A 21757-nucleotide genomic window follows, 5' to 3' on the forward strand; every position below is an offset into this window, starting at 1 on the left:
TTGCTCCCCAAAGCTCAATGTGTTTTTTAATGAATGAACGATCACGTCTCTGTCTTACTTTGTACATTCCTCTCATCTATCAGGCTTATTTTCTGGGAAACAGTGAAGATACAAAATGATGGAATGAGGCAATAGAATAAAGTAGGATGAAGTGTTTAAACACCTCTGCTTTTCACGGGGATCCCTGGCTTCCTCTATTGGTAGATAGAGTTGGAGGCACATTTGGACCCCTGGTCCACCCTCGAGGATTCTCATTTGCCTCATTTTACACAAGCCCCTGCTTCTTCAGAAGCTGTAAACAAAGCCATGGGATGTCAAAGTTTAATAAAACCAGAAGCTCACATTTACACTGTTGGCATGCAGAGGGAAAGTCTTGTGTAGTACTTGAGTGTTTTAGCTGCTGTGTGCACACCGCACAAGTAGATTTCTGTTTACTAATGGTGGCAATTAAGGCAAAGTCTTAGGCTTCATAGGCGACTGCTTACTCCAGCAGATATGCTAATCAGCTTTCCTGCTATGCTTAATTTTTAAATCTAGCTCAGTATGTCTCACAGCAGCCTCAGACCACGCACCCTCCCCTCCGCCCCGTTCTGTAAGATCCACCTTCCTGGCCACATAGGAAACCTGATTAGCTGTGACCATGAGGTAATGCTTAAAGAAATTTGAAACAGTGGTGCATAAACCCCAGTCACGCAACCTTCTATGCACCAAAATCCCATTTGATTTTGCAATTGAAGTCAGTTACACAACACACTTTGTACACTGCATAAACTCACAACTACTCAAAAAACATTAGTTGTTGTGAAGACGCCATTGTGACCATATGGTGCCACACTGCACACCTGGTGGTGTTAATGCCAGCTAGAAGTACTTGAGTGTGCAGCCTGAGTGCCGTATTAGGCCATGAACACTAGTGGACAGAAAAGGAGGAGGAAGAAATGGGGGTGATGGAAACCACAGCTCCTGTCTCCCACTCCTGGTTCCACTGGGTTCTGCTCTTGGGTGTTTGTAAGTTGTCCTGTGGTAGCCATCCAAGAGGCCCCTTTGTGATATTCACACCCTAGTACTGACAGTCACGTACCATCCCACCACCCCAAGTTAGATTATAAAACGTATTGTGATTTCCCCTCCCTCTTTCGGATCACATACACCTTGTGAGGGACCCAGCTCGGAGGCAAATCCTCCACCCCAGCCAAGACTTCAGGTGGCTGCAGCCAGCCCACATCTGAGTTACAACCTCAAGACAGACCCAAGTCAGAACCACCCAGCGATGTGTGTTCACCATTTCACTTTCTGCACAGCAGTATGTAACTAGTGCAACCCCCTTTGCTTAGCCTTGGTTGGGTGCATTCTTGTACCTTGCTCTCAGGCCAAGATACTTCCTCTAAAAATGTTCGCTTAAGAAATGGAAATGCAAACTGAACTATGATTGTTAAAGTTTTCGTTTTTCTGAGGGATAGAGACTCTGGTGTTCAGATCTGCTGCGTACTCACCTGGCCTTCTGCCCGATAGTCTTCACCACACTCTCATTACATGAAGACTGGGCAGGGGAGAAACAACCCTTTTCCTTTCTAGGACTCCTTCTGGGAAAGTGTTTTCGTGAAAACTGTGTTTCCACCAAGTGACTTGGTGATCCTCCAGGGCATGGTTCATTCCCCTGCTTTCTTAAATAAAAATTACTAAGCTCATACAATTGTTGAGGCACACACATGGGAGAGGTAGAAACCAGCGACAGGACAAGGCTTTGTGTCCACACTGACAAAATAAGGATGTTCCGGCAGCTCCTGAATGCAGAGGCAGAGATGGGAGGAGAAAACTGAGACCTCGAGAAGCTCTGGGGCTTGAGAGCTTCGGCATCGGGGTGAGGGCTCAACTGAACTTCTCAGGACTCTGAGGTCCTCATGGGTATCTTGTGTGGATGGTGGATGGATGATGGATGATGGATGGAGGGATGATGGATGGAGGGATGAGGGATGAGGGATGGATGGATGGAGGGATGGATGGATGATGGGTGGAGGGGTAGAAGATGGGTGGAGGGATGGTGGGTGGATGACGGATGGATGACAGATGGAGGGATGATGGAAGGAGGGATAAGGGATGGAGGGATGGAGACAGAAGCAGTAGGTGTGAAATCTTTTGACAGCTGAGAGCTTTGTACCTTCAGTTATATACTTGGCAGAAGTTGTGTAAACTTTTATGGAATAAATGAATAAGTGGGTGAATAAGTAATAGAAGGGTGAATGAACAGGAGAATTAACTACAAGTAATAATCTAATACAGGCACTCTATCCATCCATTCACTGCTATAATTATCCTGAAATGTATGAGTTTATTTTATGAGCTTATACCTATTTTTATGATTGCAGAAGATATTCTATCATCTTGCATATCCTGTCCATAAAGCAACACTCTACAGCTTACAAAAGACATGATCTCAGGGCTGGAAATGCAGTTCAGTGGTATCACTTGCCTAACATGCCCAAGGCCCTAGGTTCAATCCTTAGCACTGCAAAAACAAACAAAATCCAAAAAACCCAACAACACTAGCAAAACAAAACAAAACAAAAATAAAAACCAGAAATAATCTCTCCTCCTGCCCACCAGACAGACATTTGTGTTCTGACCTCGCTGGGGGCGGTGAGGGGTGATTGCAGACAGATGTGACCAACTAGGACATCAACATCTCCAGCCTGAGCAGAGCGGAGCTGCTATGAGCTTGCTCGTGTGATTCATGTGAACTGAACACTCTCGTGTGATTCTGGAACTGAACACGCCATTCTTCTTTGCACGCCTGAACTGCTTGTATCACTGGCAAGATGTGAGTCCTCTGATGCGAGTCCTCTACATCGTCTGCAAAGACCGCCGTCTCGGCCACAGTAGCTCCATTGGCCTGTGCTGGGCACCGTGGGTCCTCCAGATCCCAAGGTTAACTCGATTTGACCGCTGTCTTCCTCATCACAAAGAATTTCAATAAAGAGACAATCATTCCAACACCAGCTGTCGGCTCTGGCACAATCCTGGTAATTATCGTCTTATTAGACCTTGAAACCCTCCCACATCCCACGTCAGCGTTACGAGTTCATCTGAATCTATGACTTATTTGCAGAGATAATGAAAGCTATCAGATCGCCTTTCAACTTCATTTGAAAGGAAATGAGTTGGCAGGAAACCCTACTGGCTATGGAAGATGCGCACATCCTGACAACCGCAGCAGGTCCTCTCGTGTCTCCAAGCTGCCGTTCCTGCACCAGGATCTCAACTACCTGCTGTTTCCTGTCCCTTCTCACTGAGGCTCGGGAGGCAGGACCCTGGGGCAGAAGCAGGTCCTCAGAAAGTGTGAGTTCATGTGTGCATATGTGTATGTGTGTATATCATGTGTGTGCATGGATGTTTATATGTATGTATGTATACAAGCTACTCATTCTGATTCAAAAGGAATGGCATGTGTGTGTATGTGTGTGCATGTATGTTTTTATATGTGAGTCAATATGTATACATGTGAGTGGATGCATGTGTGATGTGTATATGTATGTATGTGTGCATGTGTGTTGTGAAAATGTGTGTATATTTGTGTTTACATGTGTGTGTAAACAGATGCATGTGTGTGCACATATGTGTGTGCTTATGTGTGTATGTATATGTGTTCACAAGTGTGCATATATACATGGGGTATGTGTATGTGTGTGTATACAAGCCACTCATTCTGATTCAAAGGGAATCCAACACCTTCCTGCTGTTTCTTTCTCTCCACCTCGGCACCAACTATTGCTAGTAACATTCTAGAAAGCAGTCCTTGAACAGGAAGTGATTTATAAATGTGTAGCTCCCACCTAGAATGGTCTCCTTAGACCCCTCTCTCCTACTATCTTCTAAGCATCTCACTGACCGTGTCGTCAGCAGGGACACAGAATTCACCTGCACTGATACCTGCCCTGTGGATATGTGTGTATATTTGTGTGTTTACATGCGTATGTGTGAGCCACACAAAGCAATTCTAAGCAAAAGAAAGTGAGCAGAAATAAAGTGTACCATTTCCTAGCCTGGCCCATTCAAAACTCTTTCACATGGTCCTTCCTGCTCACCTCCTATCTGCCGACTGGATGGAGAGAATTCTGAAGTCCTGAAGACACAGAGCTTCAAATGGAAGGAGCCTGGGTCTCTGACGAACTCATGGAAGATGACACAACTGGAAACTCCTGCACTGGTCTGTGACATGAACCTGGAACAAACTTTTATTGTGTTCAAGGCTACTTATTACCATGTTTGGTCTCCATGGGATGGAGCAGGACCAAACTGGACCCAAAGTTTGGTTCCAGGGTTGAGACTGAGGCCACTCCTCTGCCACACTGGGAGGGTGAGAGATTTACTATGCAAGTGGCCAGAGATGGCCACTAAGGAGTGCAGGTCCGAGATGGTCTGAGAGAGCAACGGGTGCCTGGCTCTGTTTCTGTTGCAGGTCAGTGGGGGCCAAGGCATGGGTTCCCACATGCAGGCCAGCTTTGGGTGGTGGTGTAAACATCAGCTGGTTTCTAGGGGAAGGCATGGAAACCTTATGGGCTTTCCCAGGTGTGGGCAAAAGGATAGAATGATGGGGCTTGAAAACATCGAAATGGGGTCAAAGTCTTCACTACACCAAAGCGAGAGCTGCGAAACTTTCTCAACGTCAAACTCTAAGACATGATTTCACATTAATCTCCCCTCAACAGCTTCATTTTCTTAAGAAATAGCTCTACCACCTACCAGAAGCAGCCTTTCCACCAAGCTCTGGTAGCAGTCCTCAAAAACCTTCTTTACTCCTCCTCTTCCTTGGGTCAGAGGAATCAAGGGATCTGTCTTGAAGCCAGATCCAGGTTTGAATTCTGGATCACCACCTACCCCTTAGTAGTTTGTAATCTCAGATGATGGATTAAAATCTCAGTTCCTGCATTTGTAAAATGGAGCTAATAATTACTGTGAGGATAAAACGAGGTGAAATTCATCATATGCCTGGAATAATACTTATCACACAGGAAGTGCTATCAAAGTGCTTGCAGCCTGTCTCTCATCTGGGTTCTGTAGTGCTTTCTAGTTATCTCCTGCCATTTTTGTCTTTTCCAACCCAGTCTCTACAAAGCCAGAGCGGGCTTTCTAAAACACATTTTCCTCACCATCTTTTTTATTATTATTATTATTCATATGTGCATACAAGGCTTGGGTCATTTCTCCCCCCTGCTCCCACCCCCTCCCTTACCTCCCACTCCACCCCCTCCCTCTCACCCCCACCTCCTCAATACCCAGCAGAAACTATTTTGCCCTTATTTCTAATTTTGTTGTAGAGAGAGTATAAGCAATAATAGGAAGAAACAAGGGTTTTTGCTGGTTGAGATAAGGATAGCTATACAGGGCATTGACTCACATTGATTTCCTGTGCGTGTGTGTTACCTTCTAGGTTAATTCTTTTTGATCTAACCTTTTCTCTAGTACCTGTTCCGCTTTTCCTATTGGCCTCAGTTGCTTTTAAGGTATCTGCTTTAGTTTCTCTGCGTTAAGGGCAACAAATGCTATCTAGTTTTTTAGGTGTTTTACCTATCCTCACCCCTCCCTTGTGTGCTCTCACTTTTATCATGTGCTCAAAGTCCAGTCCCCTTGTTGTGTTTGCCCTTGATCTAATGTCCACATATGAGGGAGAACATACGATTTTTGGTCTTTTGGGCCAGGCTAACCTCACTCAGAATGATGTTCTCCAATTCCATCCATTTACCAGCGAATGATAACATTTCGTTCTTCTTCATGGCTGCATAAAATTCCATTGTGTATAGATACCACATTTTCTTAATCCATTCGTCAGTGGTGGGGCATCTTGGCTGTTTCCATAACTTGGCTATTGTGAATAGTGCCGCAATAAACATGGATGTGCAGGTGCCTCTGGAGTCACCTGTGTCACGGTCTTTTGGGTCTATCCCCAAGAGTTCCTCACCGTCTTTTAATGCTTCAGTCAACTTGGGGCATTCGGACCCTCCATTACATTGACAGTGATGGCCTCACTTTGCTTCATTAGAAAGAATCCTGCAAAACTGCATCAGCCAAAGACATGGCTAACCCTTGTCCAAATCCAAATCCACCTGCTAATATCCACGTTCACTAGGAAATAGAAATAGACTGCCTTTCCTGAATCCTATGATAATTAATACTTCTGGCTGAAATAATCAGAATAGAATAAATTTGACAATGACTAAAGCAGCCCAGGACAAAAGATGTGAAGGATGAATTTACTGAAAAACTCCTTCTTGTTGATAACAGTGGGAACTATAGGATTTGAGATGGAGGAAAACAGAACCAGTGAAATAATCACCAAATAAAAGTTCAATGGGCTGAAGCATCCCATAATAAAACTTGTTAGTGACTACACATTGACGAAGGAAACTGTTGCTGCAAAACTGATGGAGGAATTTGGACTTCGTAAAAATTAGTGGTTCCATGTGAAAGTCAATGGCAGAAGCCAGGTTATAGAAAACTGACTGAGTTTAACGTAGTTCATAAATTTTGCACAGAAGATAAGTGACCTCAGCGAAAATAATTTTAGGAAAATGAAAATGAAAAAATGTGGAAATGGTTTCATGACAGTGTATTAAAAATTATCCAAGGAATAAGACTAGCTTAATGGAGTTAACTGCAGAAATAGCTCCTCCAGTGGAAAATTATCCACAATTAGTAAAGTTCTCATTTGAGTGTTTATATTTTTAGACCTACAGTAAAAGATTGACCTCAGGAGTCAAACTGCAAAGTCAGAAATGTCCTGAATCCCAGCCAGCAGCCTTCACAGAGAACGGCGTCTTCCTTCCACAAGCCATTGATGGCCTCTTATAGGAAAGCAGAGCAGGGCAGTGGTTCATCTCCCTCAGGTCTAAGGGCCCATCTGTCAGCCCCTCCTGCCAACCATTTCTGATACAGCTGAGCTTTAAACATACTCTTGAGGTGAAAAATTCAACTCCTCTGTGACTGTAGGAGTAACAAGCTCTCACACGTGTACTGTACTTTCCATAGTAAACTGATGTCGTGTAAATAAACTCATTCAATGTTCACAGCCTCCATGCAAAATTGCACATTAGCACCCCCTCACACAGGTGAGGGAACTGAGGCTCAGAAAGGCTAAGAAAGAGTTGGAATTCCAACTTAGGTCCTCCTCATTCCCAGACCAGGGCTTGCTCAGTGATGCAGGAGCTCACGATCACCTGATGACATCCCAACCCCAGAAGCAGACCAACCCTCAGGAAGGCAGTGACAAAGCAGAGTCCCAGTCACTCCTGGTGGGCTGGGACACTGGTGTCAAAGCTGAACTATTCAGTTCACCTCCCCCACCCTACACCAGGCCTCTGGCCTTGCTAAAGGGTGGGCAGGTGTGAGTGGAGAGTATAGGGTATTGACAGGGCCCTGCTCAATACCACCTTGTCCCCTACCCTTAGAGCTGGACTGACTGACCTCCAAAAACTGAGCAAACATGAAAGGAGGCCTTGTGCAGTGGGGGTTCAGGCCCTTCACTCATTCCTCCTCTCATGGCCTGGTGTGAACATGGAGTGGGAGCCCAAGAGCAGAAGCACTGAGTGACTTCAGACACATGTAGGACCTAGGGAACCGAGCACCGGCTTCCTGTGTGTCATTTCCTGCAGGATGCAGCCCTGACCACCAGCTGACCCTCCCAAACCAATAGACAACACCCAAAGGCCTGGTCTTTTCCCCGTGGTCAAGGTTTTCTAAACACTCTGTCATCAAAGGCGGTAGTGGAGTTCACAGTTGCTCAGCTGTCTTTGCTCCCTTGGGTCCAGGAGCAGGCTGTTTGAGTGATTCGGAGACTGAGGCTGTGGGGTTCCACATGGCTTTGCCTGTTTTAATGGTGCTTAACCCAGTGAGGAGTTTCTGGGACACAGCTGCAGGAACCCACATTGTGAGAGCAGCCCTCCTCCTGACACCTACTGATGCGGCTGTCTCTGCCTCCTGCAGATTCCAAAAGCTATCCAAAATTCAGGTTAGCTCAGCATGTCTTCATTGTGGGCCTAAAGAGGAAAAGGCCCAGCTCCTGAGCTTTCTAAATAAATAACTGGCCTCAAACGCCCTAACACATAGTACACTGAGTTCAGCCCTTTTATTTGTGCAGGGCTGGTGAATTGTCACAAATGCAACTGCCCAACTTGGGCCAAGTCCTCTTTCTTCACAGTACTTCTGACACCTTGTTCCATATGTGGAACCTGTTCCATCCCATAGCACACACATCCCTCACTCTGCCATCTGCTCCTGGAAGCTCTGCCCCAAGCCTCTCCCCAGAGCCCCCACCACATTTGGCAGGGCAGGCCCTGCAAGCCAGCTCTCAGTGAGGGTGACAAGGGGCCCCAGTAAAGCAGGTCTGGAAGCCTGCTGGCGCCAACCCAGCGGTCTCTGCATTTGGGTTCAGAGCTCTGCTTTGGCCTAACCTTACCCAGAACTGCACGGGGACACCACTGCCCAACATCTTATGAACAGCGAGGGCAGAGGTTGCTCTCACCAGCCTCTGTCCTGTCTGTTGAGTCTTTGAAGACAGTATTCTGGAAGCTTCTCCCCCCAGTCCCATGATATGGACTCTAGATGCCCTTTCTCAGTGTCTCTCTTAGAATGTGGCTGTGAGCTAGCTGTACCCTTAATCCTGAGTCGGCAAGGGCCCAGGGTCACAGTGCACTTCACTCTAGACTTTGTGCTATGGAGCCTGACTCAGCTGCAGCTTTAGGGCAGGGACCTCACACTGTTAACTTCTGTAACAGCTTAGGTCTGTTGACACCCACACCCCTTCCTGGTCACCACCCCAGCCCTCTTCCACCCTTCCCCTTCTGACTGCTTTTAGCCCAATCTTAAGACCTTCCACTTGTGCCCATTACATTTCCTCTAGTGGGTGTGGACTTGTGATGTTTTTCTTAAGTCTCCTCTTCCCAGGCTGATTTAATCCTTTTGAGCTCTGTGTCTCCCTGCATTGACTGGCTGTCTTCAAATGCAAGTTGCTGGAATAAACTGAACAGGACAAGGTCAAGTGCAGACCCCACAGCACCATTTGGGCTTACGCTCATCAGTGCACCAGCACTCCTGGGTTACTGCTGATCAGCTCCTAGCAAATATGAGCCTAATCCTGAAGCTCTTCTGTATCCAGCAGAGCTGGGCCCAAACTGTGAGGCTGGAAACCTAAACTGGGGTGGCTTGTGTCAGTGCAGAATGTGCTCTGATCTCCTTTTCTTATTTTTACCTAGATGGGGTCACTGCCAAAGCTCCCACTGAGTCCTGTTGACTTATCTTTGCACTGAACCTATAATAACACAGGTAAGTGTTGTTGTACACAGGGAAGCCCCATTGTTTAAATACAATCCTGAAATACTGCTTACGAACAAAGACTGGTCACCCAGAGCATGGGGTTCCAGGCCATCCTTTGGGGATTTGCCCATCTGTTGGGCATGCCCATCTCACTGAGAATGCTGTCTTCATCTTGAAGCACATTCTCCACTTAGCTATGGAAAACAAGAACATTCCGAGACCTGCCTACGATGCCACAAAGGCTGAGCCCCCAAGGCCTCCAGTGCTGCAAGTTGTTTCATTGCAGAATCCAAGGAGCCTGTCCTGGGCATGACGCCTGACAGATTCAGTTCATACAATTCACTGTGGGGACTGGGGTGTAACTGGGCTCTCCTCTCTTCTTTCCTGCTCTAGAATACCAGACACACGTTCCTTCCAGAAAGGGGGTGCTGTTTTTCTAACTCGGGGGGGATTTCTGAAAAGGACAAGGGTTACTGCTCACCCCCTGTATGACTAGAGTGGCATTTAAGTCTGTCTTGCTGGCTGTCAGGTAGTCAAACCCCAGGAAGGACGATGTTCTGAGAGTACTGTGTCTGTAAACCCAAAGGCCTGTGTCAACTTGCAGTACCTGGCTCAGTGAGGAGAGGGAGTTACAGAGCTTATGTCGTACAGCAAGCCCAGCATGAGGCATCTCACACCCATGATCTTCTCGTTCATGAGGTGCGTCACGTGGCACAGTGTGGCCTATGCCCACCCTGAGGCTCAGACAGGAGGCACGGACCTCACTGTAGAGGACCTTGGAGCCTCCTGGGAAGGGACCCATACTGAAAAAGGGAGAAGGCCCCAGGTCAGCGAGAGCATAGGACTAGGTTCTAAGGATCAATACACTTTCATGCCTAGCCAGGTAGATTTCACAGATCCTATCCCAACCCAAGCCCTTGTGTCCTCCAGCTCAGTGACTGAAGCTGCTGAGGTCCTTTCCTGCCACTATGGTCTGGATGAGCAGCTCCCCGACAGGCCTGTGTGTTGGAGGCTTGGCCCCCAGGGTGGCATCATTGGGAGGTTGTAGAACCTTTAGGAGGTGACCTAGTGGGAGGTTTCTAGGTCACTGGGAGCATTCCCTTGAACCCGGTGTGGGGACCTGGTCTCTTCCTGTCTCTTCACTTTCTGCCACACATTCCTGCCAGGATGTGCTGTCACAGGCCCAAAGCAATGGAGTCAGCTGATCATGGACTGAAACTTCTAAAGCAGTGAGCCAAACTACATCTTTTCCGTGTGCAGTGTCAGGTGACTGCTGCTGTCGTGATGGGAAACTGACTAACTCAATCCCCCCATCCCTGAGACAGTACCACTGGGGCCCAGGCTCAGAAACCACAGCTGCATATCAGGGGCAGTGATCTACCCCTGGTGGCCCTGGTTGCCTAGTGCCACTCTGGTCACTGGCTCCCATGGTGTAGTCACACAGCATACCAGAGTCAGGGACAAGAGGTACTGGTAATGTTCAGCACTTGGGGACGGGGAAAGGATGGGAGAGGAGGGGCCTGTTCCGGAGCACGTGCCAATTCCTGTGGTACAAACACTTCCATCACACCCAAGCACTGAATCTGAACACTACTGCAGGTAGGACAGGTGTGACCTGAAGAACACAGGTAGTACAAAATGATTAGGAAGTGATGAGTTTTTACTATGTTTCACCTTTGTTTTTAAAGTAATTTATGAATGCTTACATAATGTTGGTTTTGGTAATGGCTGTGTTTAACAACTATTTAGCAAAAGCCCTAAAAATCTGAACAACTGGTTCTTCTAAGCCTCAGTTCTAACACACATCTAGCTGGGAAGGAAGAAAATAACGGCTAACATGTGAATCCAAGTTCACAGAACAGGAAGCCAGACACTTCTGTGGAATCCAGAGACGTCGGGGCAGAATGGAATGGGGAAGAAATGACCATAGAGCGGATGGGGTCAAAGCCATTTTCTTATGGCTATTTTGACCCTGTTTCTAAGTTTGGAGCACGGGAAGCAATTGAGACCCAAACTGTGGTAAGCAATGAGATCTTCTTCCTCTACAAATGTAGCTGTGTAAAACCACTATTGTACTATACAGTTCTCACAGGGAGAGTGCTCCCTGCTGCTGGAGGGACAAAGCTGATACCTGTCTCCCCTTTCCCCAGAAATGCCCTGGCGGTGTCCTGAAGAATCACCCTTCTGTTCACTGTTCAGTTCCTTTCTTTTTCCTCTGTCACATCACAGGCGTGTCCCAGTAGCTTCTCTCCTCAAACACCCACAGTGATTCTGCCTGAGCCTTGGAGCAGCCGTGCACAAAGATGCCCAGAATGGACTAGCAGCTCTGAAGGCTGAGAAGGTTCTGTCCACAGTCATATCCCAGAGCACAGTGTGGAACAAAGTGGCCCAGTCCAAAAACAGTCAGGGTTATGAAAGGGATCTGTGTAATGACACAGCGTGAGTGCAATTAATTGTTGTCAAAGCATTTTCTGGCTGCATTCATCTCTCACGCAGGAGAACAGAACTGTCATAACGATGACAACTGTATTCAACATTGGTGCAATCACCAAACCTAAAAATAGGAAGCAGGGGGACTGTTACCCCTGTCACATGTCTGGGACAGTCGCCCCCAGGATGAAGGGAGGGAAGGAAGGCAGCTGCTGTGAGAAGCATCTCACCCATTTTATTTACATAACCCTCCAGTGCAGAGAAGGGAGCAGATGGGGCACAGAAGAGCAAGACAGGCTCTTGATGATAAACTCTCTGAACATGATTTACTTAACTATCATAATTCCACCCAAAGGAGGCAAATCCTTTGGGTCATAAAGTCAGACACAGGAGGCCAGCAGTGCCTCATTCCAGGACATCCCTCTCCTGTCCATCTTCATCCTCCATTCTCTTCTTAATCACTTCCTGTTGTCTCCCTGGATGCTATTGCCCTGTTGGGAATGTAAAACTGGCCAAGGCCCTAGAGGCTCAGGTTGGAGTCTGGGCCCCTTAACTAATCAGCCATTGTGACCTTGGTTCATGTCCTCAATGTCAGTGAGCTTGATGCTTTCAGCTATGAACTGAAGACAGTCGTGATCCTGTTACATGACACTGTTGCAGGGATTAAGTGAGACCAAGTACACCAAATGCTTGGCAGACCAGGCACATGAGTGTGGCTACAGTGGTCGCCATCACTGCCTAGAGAATGTGACATGGAAATGAGGGGTCATGCCTGAGCCTGGCTTGTGCCCAGGATGCTACAGAAGGAACTAAGGCCTTGAGAGCAGCTGGCCTTTGTGGCATCCCTGCAGGGTAAGAACCTACTTTGGCCAGCATACAGGGAAGGCTTGCCCTGTGGACCTACCAGGCTCTGTGCCAAGTCTCTAGCAGACAGGAAATCAGCTCACCTTTATCACAAGCCAACATGCTGGGCATTGTCCTCCATCTCAGGAAAGTGAAAAGTGAGCTCCTGTCACCACTGGCCTTGCAGGACCACCCAAGTCTGTGGCTCTGTCTTTTCAGGGATGGGACCACAGTGCTACACCACCTCAGGTGCTGCCTGTGTCCCCAGCTCCATATGGTGAGCTCTCCCTTGCTCAAGGAGCACAATTCGTGTTGGATTAATGAAGATCTGGAAGACCTGGGGCTTCCCTGCTGTTCTCTCTCTTCTTCCTTCTGGTCATTTCCGAGGGCCACAGAGTGGGAGACAAAGATGGCCAGGCAGGCAAAAGCACGTGAGAGGAGGCTGGCAGGGGTTTATTCATGCACCTGATCAGCTATACACCTCTGCACATGCCTCTCCTCAGATCCCTCATCCACAAAACAGATCTGATCCACCTCATGGTGCGTGACAAGGACCAGGAGAAAGCTCGCTGTGTGTACAGCGTGCCTGCACCCCCAGCTCTAACTACTGCTGTGGTGTGGCCACATATTCCTAAGTCCAGCTCTTGTTCTGGGCAGGTTTAGCTTGGGAGTCCTTGCTTTCTGTGAGGGCCTCAGCAGAGAAGCCGGGTGACATGTGCGGGATTGTTTACAGGCGTGGGTGAGAACGTGGAGCACTCACCATGGTGCCTGTCCCACAACACACACTCTATCTTCTGTATCAGGATGCACTTCTCCCCAGGATCAAAAACTCACTGAAATTCCCAAAAGATCACTGGAGTTGTTTCCTAGTCACAACTTGGGGAAGAAAATATCTGGATGTTTCTATTTCATAAACAGAAGAGTCAAGAGGCACCTGCAGCTTTTAGAATACTGCTAAGAGCCTCACCTCCCACAGAAGAAAGCCAGGCCCCTAAGTTCTCCCTCTAAACTAGCTTTATTTTTAAAATCTTTTCTCTCAAAAAGTCAACACTACCAACCAAACTTTTATAGGACCCTGAGCTGCTGTGCCAGCTTTGGGGGTGTTGAAAAGGACATGAGCTTTTTGAAGCCAGACTTTCAGCTTCATTAGCAGGTCTGCAACTGCTGTGTGACTGTAGGCGAGCCACTTACCCTCTATGAGATTCAGCCAGCTTACAAAACGGGGAAAAGAATCCTGACTTCACAGGATTACAAGGCGAGTCCAGTGAGATATGAACATAATCTGCCAAATGTGAAGTGCTGTGTAGATGTGAACTGTCATTTACTACGAATTTAATGCTCAATCACAACAAAGAGTCTTTGGGTGCTGGTATCTCTTTTATCAGTTTGAATTTCTCAATTCCATTTTAACAGTCTTTGTGAACTTGGGTCTCCCACTTCAGATCCTTTTGGAGAGAGGCAAAGTGTGAAACAAGCAAACAGCTCATAGTGAGAAGTAGCCCAGACCCTCTACCCTCTCCATTTCTGCTGGTTTACAGGAGGCTGGGGTTAGATTCGCTGTCTGCAGGCTGGAATTCAGGTAACGAGTCTCCCCAGTGAGGTAGCCAAGCCAAGGCCCAGCAGCACTGCAGGTAGTTCTGCCCAACAAGGTACCCAGCTGGAAAAAGGGGCCTGGGGCGAGGGGAAGCTGGTCCCAAACCAATGCCTGGAGTTCTCCAGTTTTATACCCCCAGCCCCCCAAGCAAAAGTCTGCATTTTGTTTTCTGTAGAATTTTTAGAAGCACAATGCCTTTTGGAAATTTTGCTTTTCCTACCTACCAGGGTGGTACTGTATGGAGAGGACGCCACCTGTGATGGGGGTGAATGAGAGCCAGAGAGGCAAGAGGCTCAGTCGTCACTGCACTTTGAACACAGCACACAGCGTGTTACACAAACGTCATTCATTGACCAGAGCCCCAGGCTGCAGACACGAGCCTGCACATCTATACACAGATATGTGTCACATAGCAGAAAAGCAAGGATGTCTGGGGACAAGGTCAGAAGCACTGTGCCCAGCTTAAACATCACAAAATCTCCGCCTTTCATTATTTACAAACTCCTGCAGAGCCCCCACCCAAAAAAGGAGAGAAAGTTGAGTGGAAAATTCTAAATCAGCTGATGTTCTCACCCTGCACCAGACAGTACAAATGACCCTACACCATAATCTGAACCTAAAATTATGCTGTCTCATTTCCTGACTGTGAGGCCCACGGCACAGACCAGCCACTCCCAGGACTTTCTGGCTTGGAGCTGCTTTGGGATTTTTTTTTTTTTTTACAGAAAGGTGGCTTTCACTACTGACCAGCTGGTTTGCATTAAATGACTCCGAGGTGCAGCCAAAAAATACACCTTGCAATGGTGAAGAACTCACACCTTGAACATGTCACAAATGTAGAAATCCATTTTTCCATATTCCTCACTGCCACATCCTGCCCCACACCCTGCTCAGGAAGTCACTGCCCTGGGCACAGCATGAAAGCAGACATATGCAGCTTGGGCTGGCCACAGGGAAGGCAGGCCTTCACCCTTCCACCCTGCCACAGAGGCACAGGGAGCCACAGTGGAGAAGAGATACTGCAAGGGTCTCAGGCAGCCTGCAAGCAGCAGCCTTGAGGCTTTCAACCATCCCGCACACATGGCCTTGACACTGGGCCACTCAGTCCTTAGCCTGCACCTTCCAGTCTTCAGGCTTCATTCTCCCCATCCAAGAACTCAGTGTGGACTCGCAAGGCGGTTCCATGAAGTGGATTCAGGAAGCGACAACTGTATCTCAGAGAAGCTTAGTGTTTGAGCACCACTTTTCCCTGCATCCCGGATGCTCAGAGGCTCTACAGCCCCTGTGGACGTGAATGGCACAGACTGATACACAGGACAATAGACACGCATGACTCTCAGCTCCGGCTGCTGTGTGATTCCACCTCCCTCTGCTCACTCTGGGAGTCTCATCTTCCTCTTGTCTTCCTCTTCAGGCCCTTCCTCCAGCCCCAGGAGCAGAGGCCTGGGCCTCGGCCTCTCCTGAGTCTGATGATGTCTGAGTTAGGAGCTCACTAGGGTGTAGATCATGCTGCAAACAGAAAGGAAAAGCAAGTGTTAGTGGAAATCAGCAAAGGACTCCAGACTCTCAGCAGAGACTTCCGAAGGCTTCGCCCCCATTCCTGCCACTAGGCCATCTGGTTCACTCCCTACTGTGTCCCTACTACCTCCCACAACACCAAAGTGAACCTTTGTTAGGACAACATGGCATGCTGTGTCCCCTAGATAAAAGATTATTGCTCTAAGTGCCTACCATTATTCTCATCAGGAGAACATTCTTGTTCTTATCCTGATTCTGTGACTGATTGCAGGGCAGGTCCCGGGGTGGGAGCACATTTTTTATGCCACCAGCTGCTGCCTGTGCTTATGTGACAGCAGCATCCGGGGGTTCTAGATAACACTGTGTACTGTGTTAGTGCTGGGGATTGGGGTACAGCATCACCACAGTCACAGCGTGGATGTGCGAATGCAGCCCTCTGGGCAGAGGTACTAAGTGGGCTTTCTCTGGGAAGCCCCTGGCCCTCCAATCCTAACAAACTCCAGGCATTCAGAGCACGGGCCTAAGGTAGTGCTCCAGCACTGTGAGGAGGGGATGCATGTCTCTGTGTCTGAGAGGGACTCCAGGAGGGGCTCCAGAAGGGGACATGCATCCCTGTGTTCTGAGAGCTCACGAAGTAGGCCACCTAAAAATCCTCCAGGGCGTGGGTTACCCAAGTTCATGAGAGCCCAGCCTCTGGTGAATCCAAACCTGAGAATCTGCATTGTTAAGCAGTGCACCCTCCCTACTGATCCTGATCCTCACTGATAACACCTTGTCTACAGGTTCCTAAGACAGCCATCTGGGAAGACTTCAGCCTCTGGAATCAGACTTGGGATGGACTTCCAGCCATGACACTGTTAGCCGTGACCTTGGGAAAAGTTTCTACCTTCTCAGATCCAGTTTCCCCATTTTAATATGTGGGTAAAGATATTATCTCATAAATTCAGCAATACACCCAAAGCTCTTAGCTCAGAGTCTGGCTCATTCTTGAATGCTGGGGATCGTGACGACTTCCCAGCCTGCTACCACCAATGTGACACAAGATGGCTGTGGAGTCTGACCCCACTGCCCCTCCTCTGCATTGACTATTGTCACTATGGTCCTCTGGAAGCACCACGGGGGTGTTGAGGGACCTCCATAACACAGGTAGAAGTGGTATAATAAGGTGATGGGGAGCGGCTCCAGGGAAAACACAAAGAAAAGCAGGAAGGGCAGGAGATGTTTCCAGAAAAATCACTCTCGGGGGGTCAGACCATGAGACTGCAGATTACAGCTCTCTACTTAACTAGGACATCCAAGTGAAGCGGTGAAGAGGAGAGAGGCCTGAAATGAAGTTGCAACATCAGCAGGACTTACTCAATCAGAATGAGGTTATATAATACTGGGACAACTGTAAGTATAAGCATTTAATGACCAATGTGCCACTCTGTGAAGCATGACTGCCACTGGGAGTGGGAGGTGGAGGGCGGGGTGGGGGATACTGTTGTGGTACCCAAGAATCTTTACAAATAGGCTGGGAGCAAGGTGTGATGAGGCTAGGTCCTGGGGCCTCAGTAAGTGCTAGGCAGAACTGAGGAGTTCTGAGGGGCAAGAAGTCCTGTTGGAAAGATGGCGACTCTCCAACTACCTCCTAGGAGCTGTTGATAGAATGTGTGTAACTATGGACCTAAGGATGTGCACAGAGCTTCCTGCCCCTTACTTCTTCCTGTAGGAGCTCTTGCTCCCAAGCCAGAATCCAACCGCTGCGATCAGACCCCATTAGCCACACTTTCCCCATAGGCCATCTCCCCAAGACCACCTCCCCAAGGCTAGCCTGAAATTCCCCACCATTTGTTTCAGAAGCCAAAACCAACAGTTGGGGCAGAAACTCACCAGTAAAGGTAGTAGAAGAAGGAGAGAAGATAGAAGGCCAGTTTGCACCAGGCCTCTTTCTGACAATAGCTCAAGGTGTCTGCATTCATGACCACTGGTGGGTCGTAGGCTAGTTCTGAACTGTCTGCTGGACAGTGGAAATATCTGCAGGAGAGGACAAGGTAACATTGGCTCTCAGGCTCTGGGACTCCCGATGTCACCCTGACCAAGCATTCCTGGTGCAGGACTTCCCTCCAGCAGCCATGCCCAGCAGTCATCTACCTTCTGACCAAGCCACAGTCTATATTACTAAGTGTCCCAGCAGGTTCTCCAACACCCAGCTCCACCCACATCACAGTGTTTTTGCCCACATATACAGATGCTGACAGAAGGAAAAATGTGTCACCCAGTGTCCCTCAGGAGGTACTCAGAAGAGCTTCCTCTGAGCACAGGTAGAAGTGTGGCAGTGGTGAAGACACAGGACCTCTGCCTCATGCTCTGAGGTGACCTCATTATGGCTTTGCTCCCAGGCGACCTCACTCTACCTTACAATTTAATTCTTTGGATTACGTGTGGTCCTCTTCCCAGATCCTCATGTAAAGTCCCAACTCCTCTGGGAGAAACCTCATATTCTGCTGAGTACAGAGTTGTTTTCAGGTACTTATTTCCTTGCTAGAAGGACCCGGGACCACAAAGAGAACACTGACCATTTTGGGGGATGCAAAAGAGCAGTGGATGGAGAGGAAAGTATACCAAACTGTCCACTTCAAAATCCACACCCACATCGCTCCCCAGCAACAGACCACCACCAGGGGGGGAGAGCAGCGCTCCCTCCCTGAGACCTGGGGCCCTTGTGAAGTGGTTGTCACAATTAGATCTGATCTTCAGCAATTAGCAGGACTCTCCCCTGGGACCTCTGCCTCCTGAAGGGCTCAAGAACATAGTTCAGCTGAGGTTGTCCAGTGGAATGCTCCTAAGAAAGGAATTCTGAGAGGCAGGGGCTCAGATTCATTACTTCTGCTAGGTTCTGGGACCCTGCAGTGGTCCACCCTGAGGAGGCTCCAGGAGAGCCAGGTCTGATCAGATGGATCTCCTGGCTTTGAAGACCATCCCTAAAGGGTATCAACCTGCAGAGCTGGAGGCTCAGTTCCCTCCTTCCCCTTCTTGTCACTGACACTCTGCAGAGGGTACATCAGAACCCAGATTCAATGACAGCTGCCAGCTCATAGCCTTCCTACCCTCACCTCTCCTCTTCCCAGAAGCAAATGTCAAAACCTATTTCTTTCACTATGGCTTAGCTCCCAAGTGACCTCATTATGTGGGTGACCAAGTGCCTTGGTGGAAAGAACCAGGACTCCACTGCTCACAAGTCTGTCCTTCCTTGGATCAGTCTTCAACCTGTCTGAAAAATGGGAAACTGCTCACCTGAAAGTGCCATTGTGATGACAATGGCAGGTAATATATGCAAATAACCTGCAAAAACAGGTGCTAAGAAACAGTGGAAGTTCTACTTCTATCAAGGCAATCTAAGAGTGACAGTAGAAGGGGCCTTATTTGTGTGAGAAGCACACTGGACTGGACCTATTGGAAAGGAGGAGGTAAAGAAAAGGGAGAAAGTGGTGTTCCAGGAATGTCCTCATCCTGCTTTTCTTGCATGTTCTGAGTACTTACTAATTGTGAGGAACTGGGCTAGATCCTGTTGGGAATCCAAAAACAAAATAAGGCAAAGAAATCGCAGCTGCTCCTTCCTCCACAGGCACACACCCAAGTGTAAGGACACTGGCTAGCTTTCCATTTTCTCCTTCAGACAAGCTCTAGTCCTAAAACACTGTATCGATAGAAACTTCACAAATTGACCACACATTTCTTTTTTTTTGTGGTGCTGGGTACGGGACCCAGGGCCTCTTGTGTGCTGAGCACATGCTCTACCACCAAGCTGCATCCCTAGCCCTCAGCCATGTTTTTGATGCCCTGCTTTGACAGCTCAAACTTGAAGGACCTCAGGACAAATTCCTTTCATGAGAAAAGCCTGCTCCTGTACCACACTGAGGTGGGAGGAGACAGAATGAGCTTCTCACAAAAGAGAAGTAGAGACACCGTCCTGCCACACACAGGCTGAGTGACACCAGCAGCTGACTTACCCTCAGTGGGCAGTGACCTGTGCGTACGGTAGGGAGAATGAAACCCACTGCAGTTGTGTTGTGGACCCTGGATGAAGAAAACATGGAGACCCCGAGAAAGAATTCACATTTCTACACCATGAGTCTTCTATTTACTTGGCTTCTCTCACTGTTTGAATCCTAGCAGATTGCTTTTACTTAATGCTATAGATTGGACACCCCCAAAGCCCATGTGGTAAAGGCATGGTTCCCAGTCCGTGGTGCTATTAGAAGGTGATAGAACCTTTAGGAGGTAGGGCCTAGTGGGAGGTCTTAAGTCATTGAGGTGTGTCCCTGTGTGATGTCTCTCTCTCTCTCTCTCTCTCTCCCTCTCTCTCTCTCTCTCTCTCTCTCCCCCTCCCACTTCCTGGCTGCCATGAGGACAGCAGCTTCCCCAACTACACACCATGATGTTCTGCCTCGTCACTGGCCAAAAGCAACAGAGCCGACTAACCATGGACTGAAATCTCCAAAACTGAGTCAAAATAAATCTATTTTTCTATAATAACAGAAAACTGACCAGTACACTTAATATAGAATTTCTCTATGTAATCAATTAATTTTTCTTCTTCCTTAAACCTGTGGTTTCTTTTGTCCTCTATGCTTGGCCAATGGCACCATCACCCTCCCAGCTTCAAGGTTGCCTCTCCCTCACCTCCTGCACCTAATCATAAGTAAGGCCTCCATGGGTTCTCTTGTTCTCTCACCATCCCAACTGCTACTACCCAGGAATCTCTTCACCTGACACTTCACCACAATGCCTCACTAGATTTTGTCCTCAATATTCCACCTTCCACAGCACCTTCACACTCCTGTGGGATCACTGCCTCAAATCAGATCAGGTGGTACCCATTTCTCTCCTTCAGAGCTTCTGGTGCCCCACTCCCCGCCATGCAGAGTAAATCAATCTTAATTCTCCATCAACTCCTCTCTGACCTCCATGCAAGGCTCCCAGATGTCTTGTCAGTCATGTCTCTTCTTAATCCATCCAAAAACCCTATATCCAACCACACTAAACAAATGATGTACCCCGAAACATGCCAACTGCTTGCTCACTTCTGTGCCTTTGCACATTCCATTCCCTCGACCTCAGCATGCTTTTCCAGACCCTGAAGACCAGTGTTACTCTTTAGGCTAGGGTAGGGGCTTCTTTCTCTACATTCCTGCAGTCCTTCCCCTTGTCAGCTAAGGACTTCATCTCAGAATCTCTCACAGTATGTGTTCCATATGTTTGCTAAATGACAGTGAGATCTCTATACGTGACTGTGACAAGGCTCTATTTTATGCTAAAGTGACAGTGATGAAATGGTTTGGGAGTCCAGAGCTCTGGGAGCAAGGCCTGCATCCTGCACAATTACATTTTCTACTACCATGGTGCGCCCCACCCCTGCTGCCTATATCCATACGGTAACTATATTTTATAAGAGGAGACTAAGGGAGGAAGGAGAGGGAAAGAGACAACAGGGAGTGAATAATACGGAAATGCATCACCTCTGTGTAAGAAGAAGGCTCATCAAAACTGAAAGCTGATGAACAATATGGGGTGGGGGAAAAGGGTAAGGAAGAGTAACAGAGGGGGTTGGACTGATCAAAGGACAATACACTCACAGGCAAAACCCCACTGAACAATGAACCACAGGAATATAAAACAGGTCCTGTTGGGGTAGGGTACTAGCGGGAGGGGGAGAGTGAATAGAGAGGATGAAGGAGGATGAGTATGGTTGATGCACTTTATATACATGTATGAAAACAGAACAATGAGACCTGCTAAAATCATTTTAAGTAGGGGGGAGGGGAACGCAGGAGAATGATGGCAGGGATGAACCTAACCAGGGTACACTGTCAGTACATACAGAAATATCACAATGAAACCCCTGTACAACTATGTTTTTTAAAAAAGCTCAAGTCACATGACCTGATGCATGGCTTGACGCATAGCAGGGAATAGAATATGTGAAATCAGACTGTCCCAGAAAAGCCAATCCATCTGGTAGGTACTCTTTTATTAAGATACAATTTACATAACATAAAATTCACCCTGTTAAAGTGTACAACT

The 21757-nt window shown here is 47.9% G+C and overlaps 1 protein-coding gene and 1 long non-coding RNA gene across 6 annotated transcripts in view; one reads left to right on the top strand and one right to left on the bottom strand.

Moving 5' to 3' along the window:
• The first annotated feature begins 8883 nt into the window (after positions 1 to 8883).
• LOC141414002 (uncharacterized) lies at positions 8884 to 16646 on the top strand. The gene is made up of 3 exons (XR_012439126.1): positions 8884 to 9315; positions 11157 to 11325; positions 16474 to 16646. It is a non-coding gene; the product is annotated as an uncharacterized lncRNA (long non-coding RNA).
• Cnih3 (cornichon family AMPA receptor auxiliary protein 3) overlaps positions 11319 to 21757 on the bottom strand; it is a 228087-nt gene continuing 217648 nt past the window's right edge. For 4 of the 5 annotated variants that reach the window (XM_074048884.1, XM_020174144.2, XM_074048885.1 and 1 more), the window contains 2 exons: positions 17564 to 17707; positions 11319 to 15682 (listed from right to left, as the gene is read on the bottom strand). In XM_074048884.1, the coding sequence (XP_073904985.1) occupies positions 15655 to 15682; positions 17564 to 17707 (172 nt within the window). In that variant the 3' untranslated portion in view covers positions 11319 to 15654. The remainder of the gene's footprint in view (positions 15683 to 17563; positions 17708 to 21757) is intronic. The other variant, XM_020174145.2, reaches the window with a different exon arrangement.

The sequence above is a fragment of the Castor canadensis genome, chromosome 11 (genome assembly GCF_047511655.1).
Source record: "Castor canadensis chromosome 11, mCasCan1.hap1v2, whole genome shotgun sequence".
In the NCBI taxonomy this organism is placed as follows: Eukaryota; Metazoa; Chordata; class Mammalia; order Rodentia; family Castoridae; genus Castor; species Castor canadensis.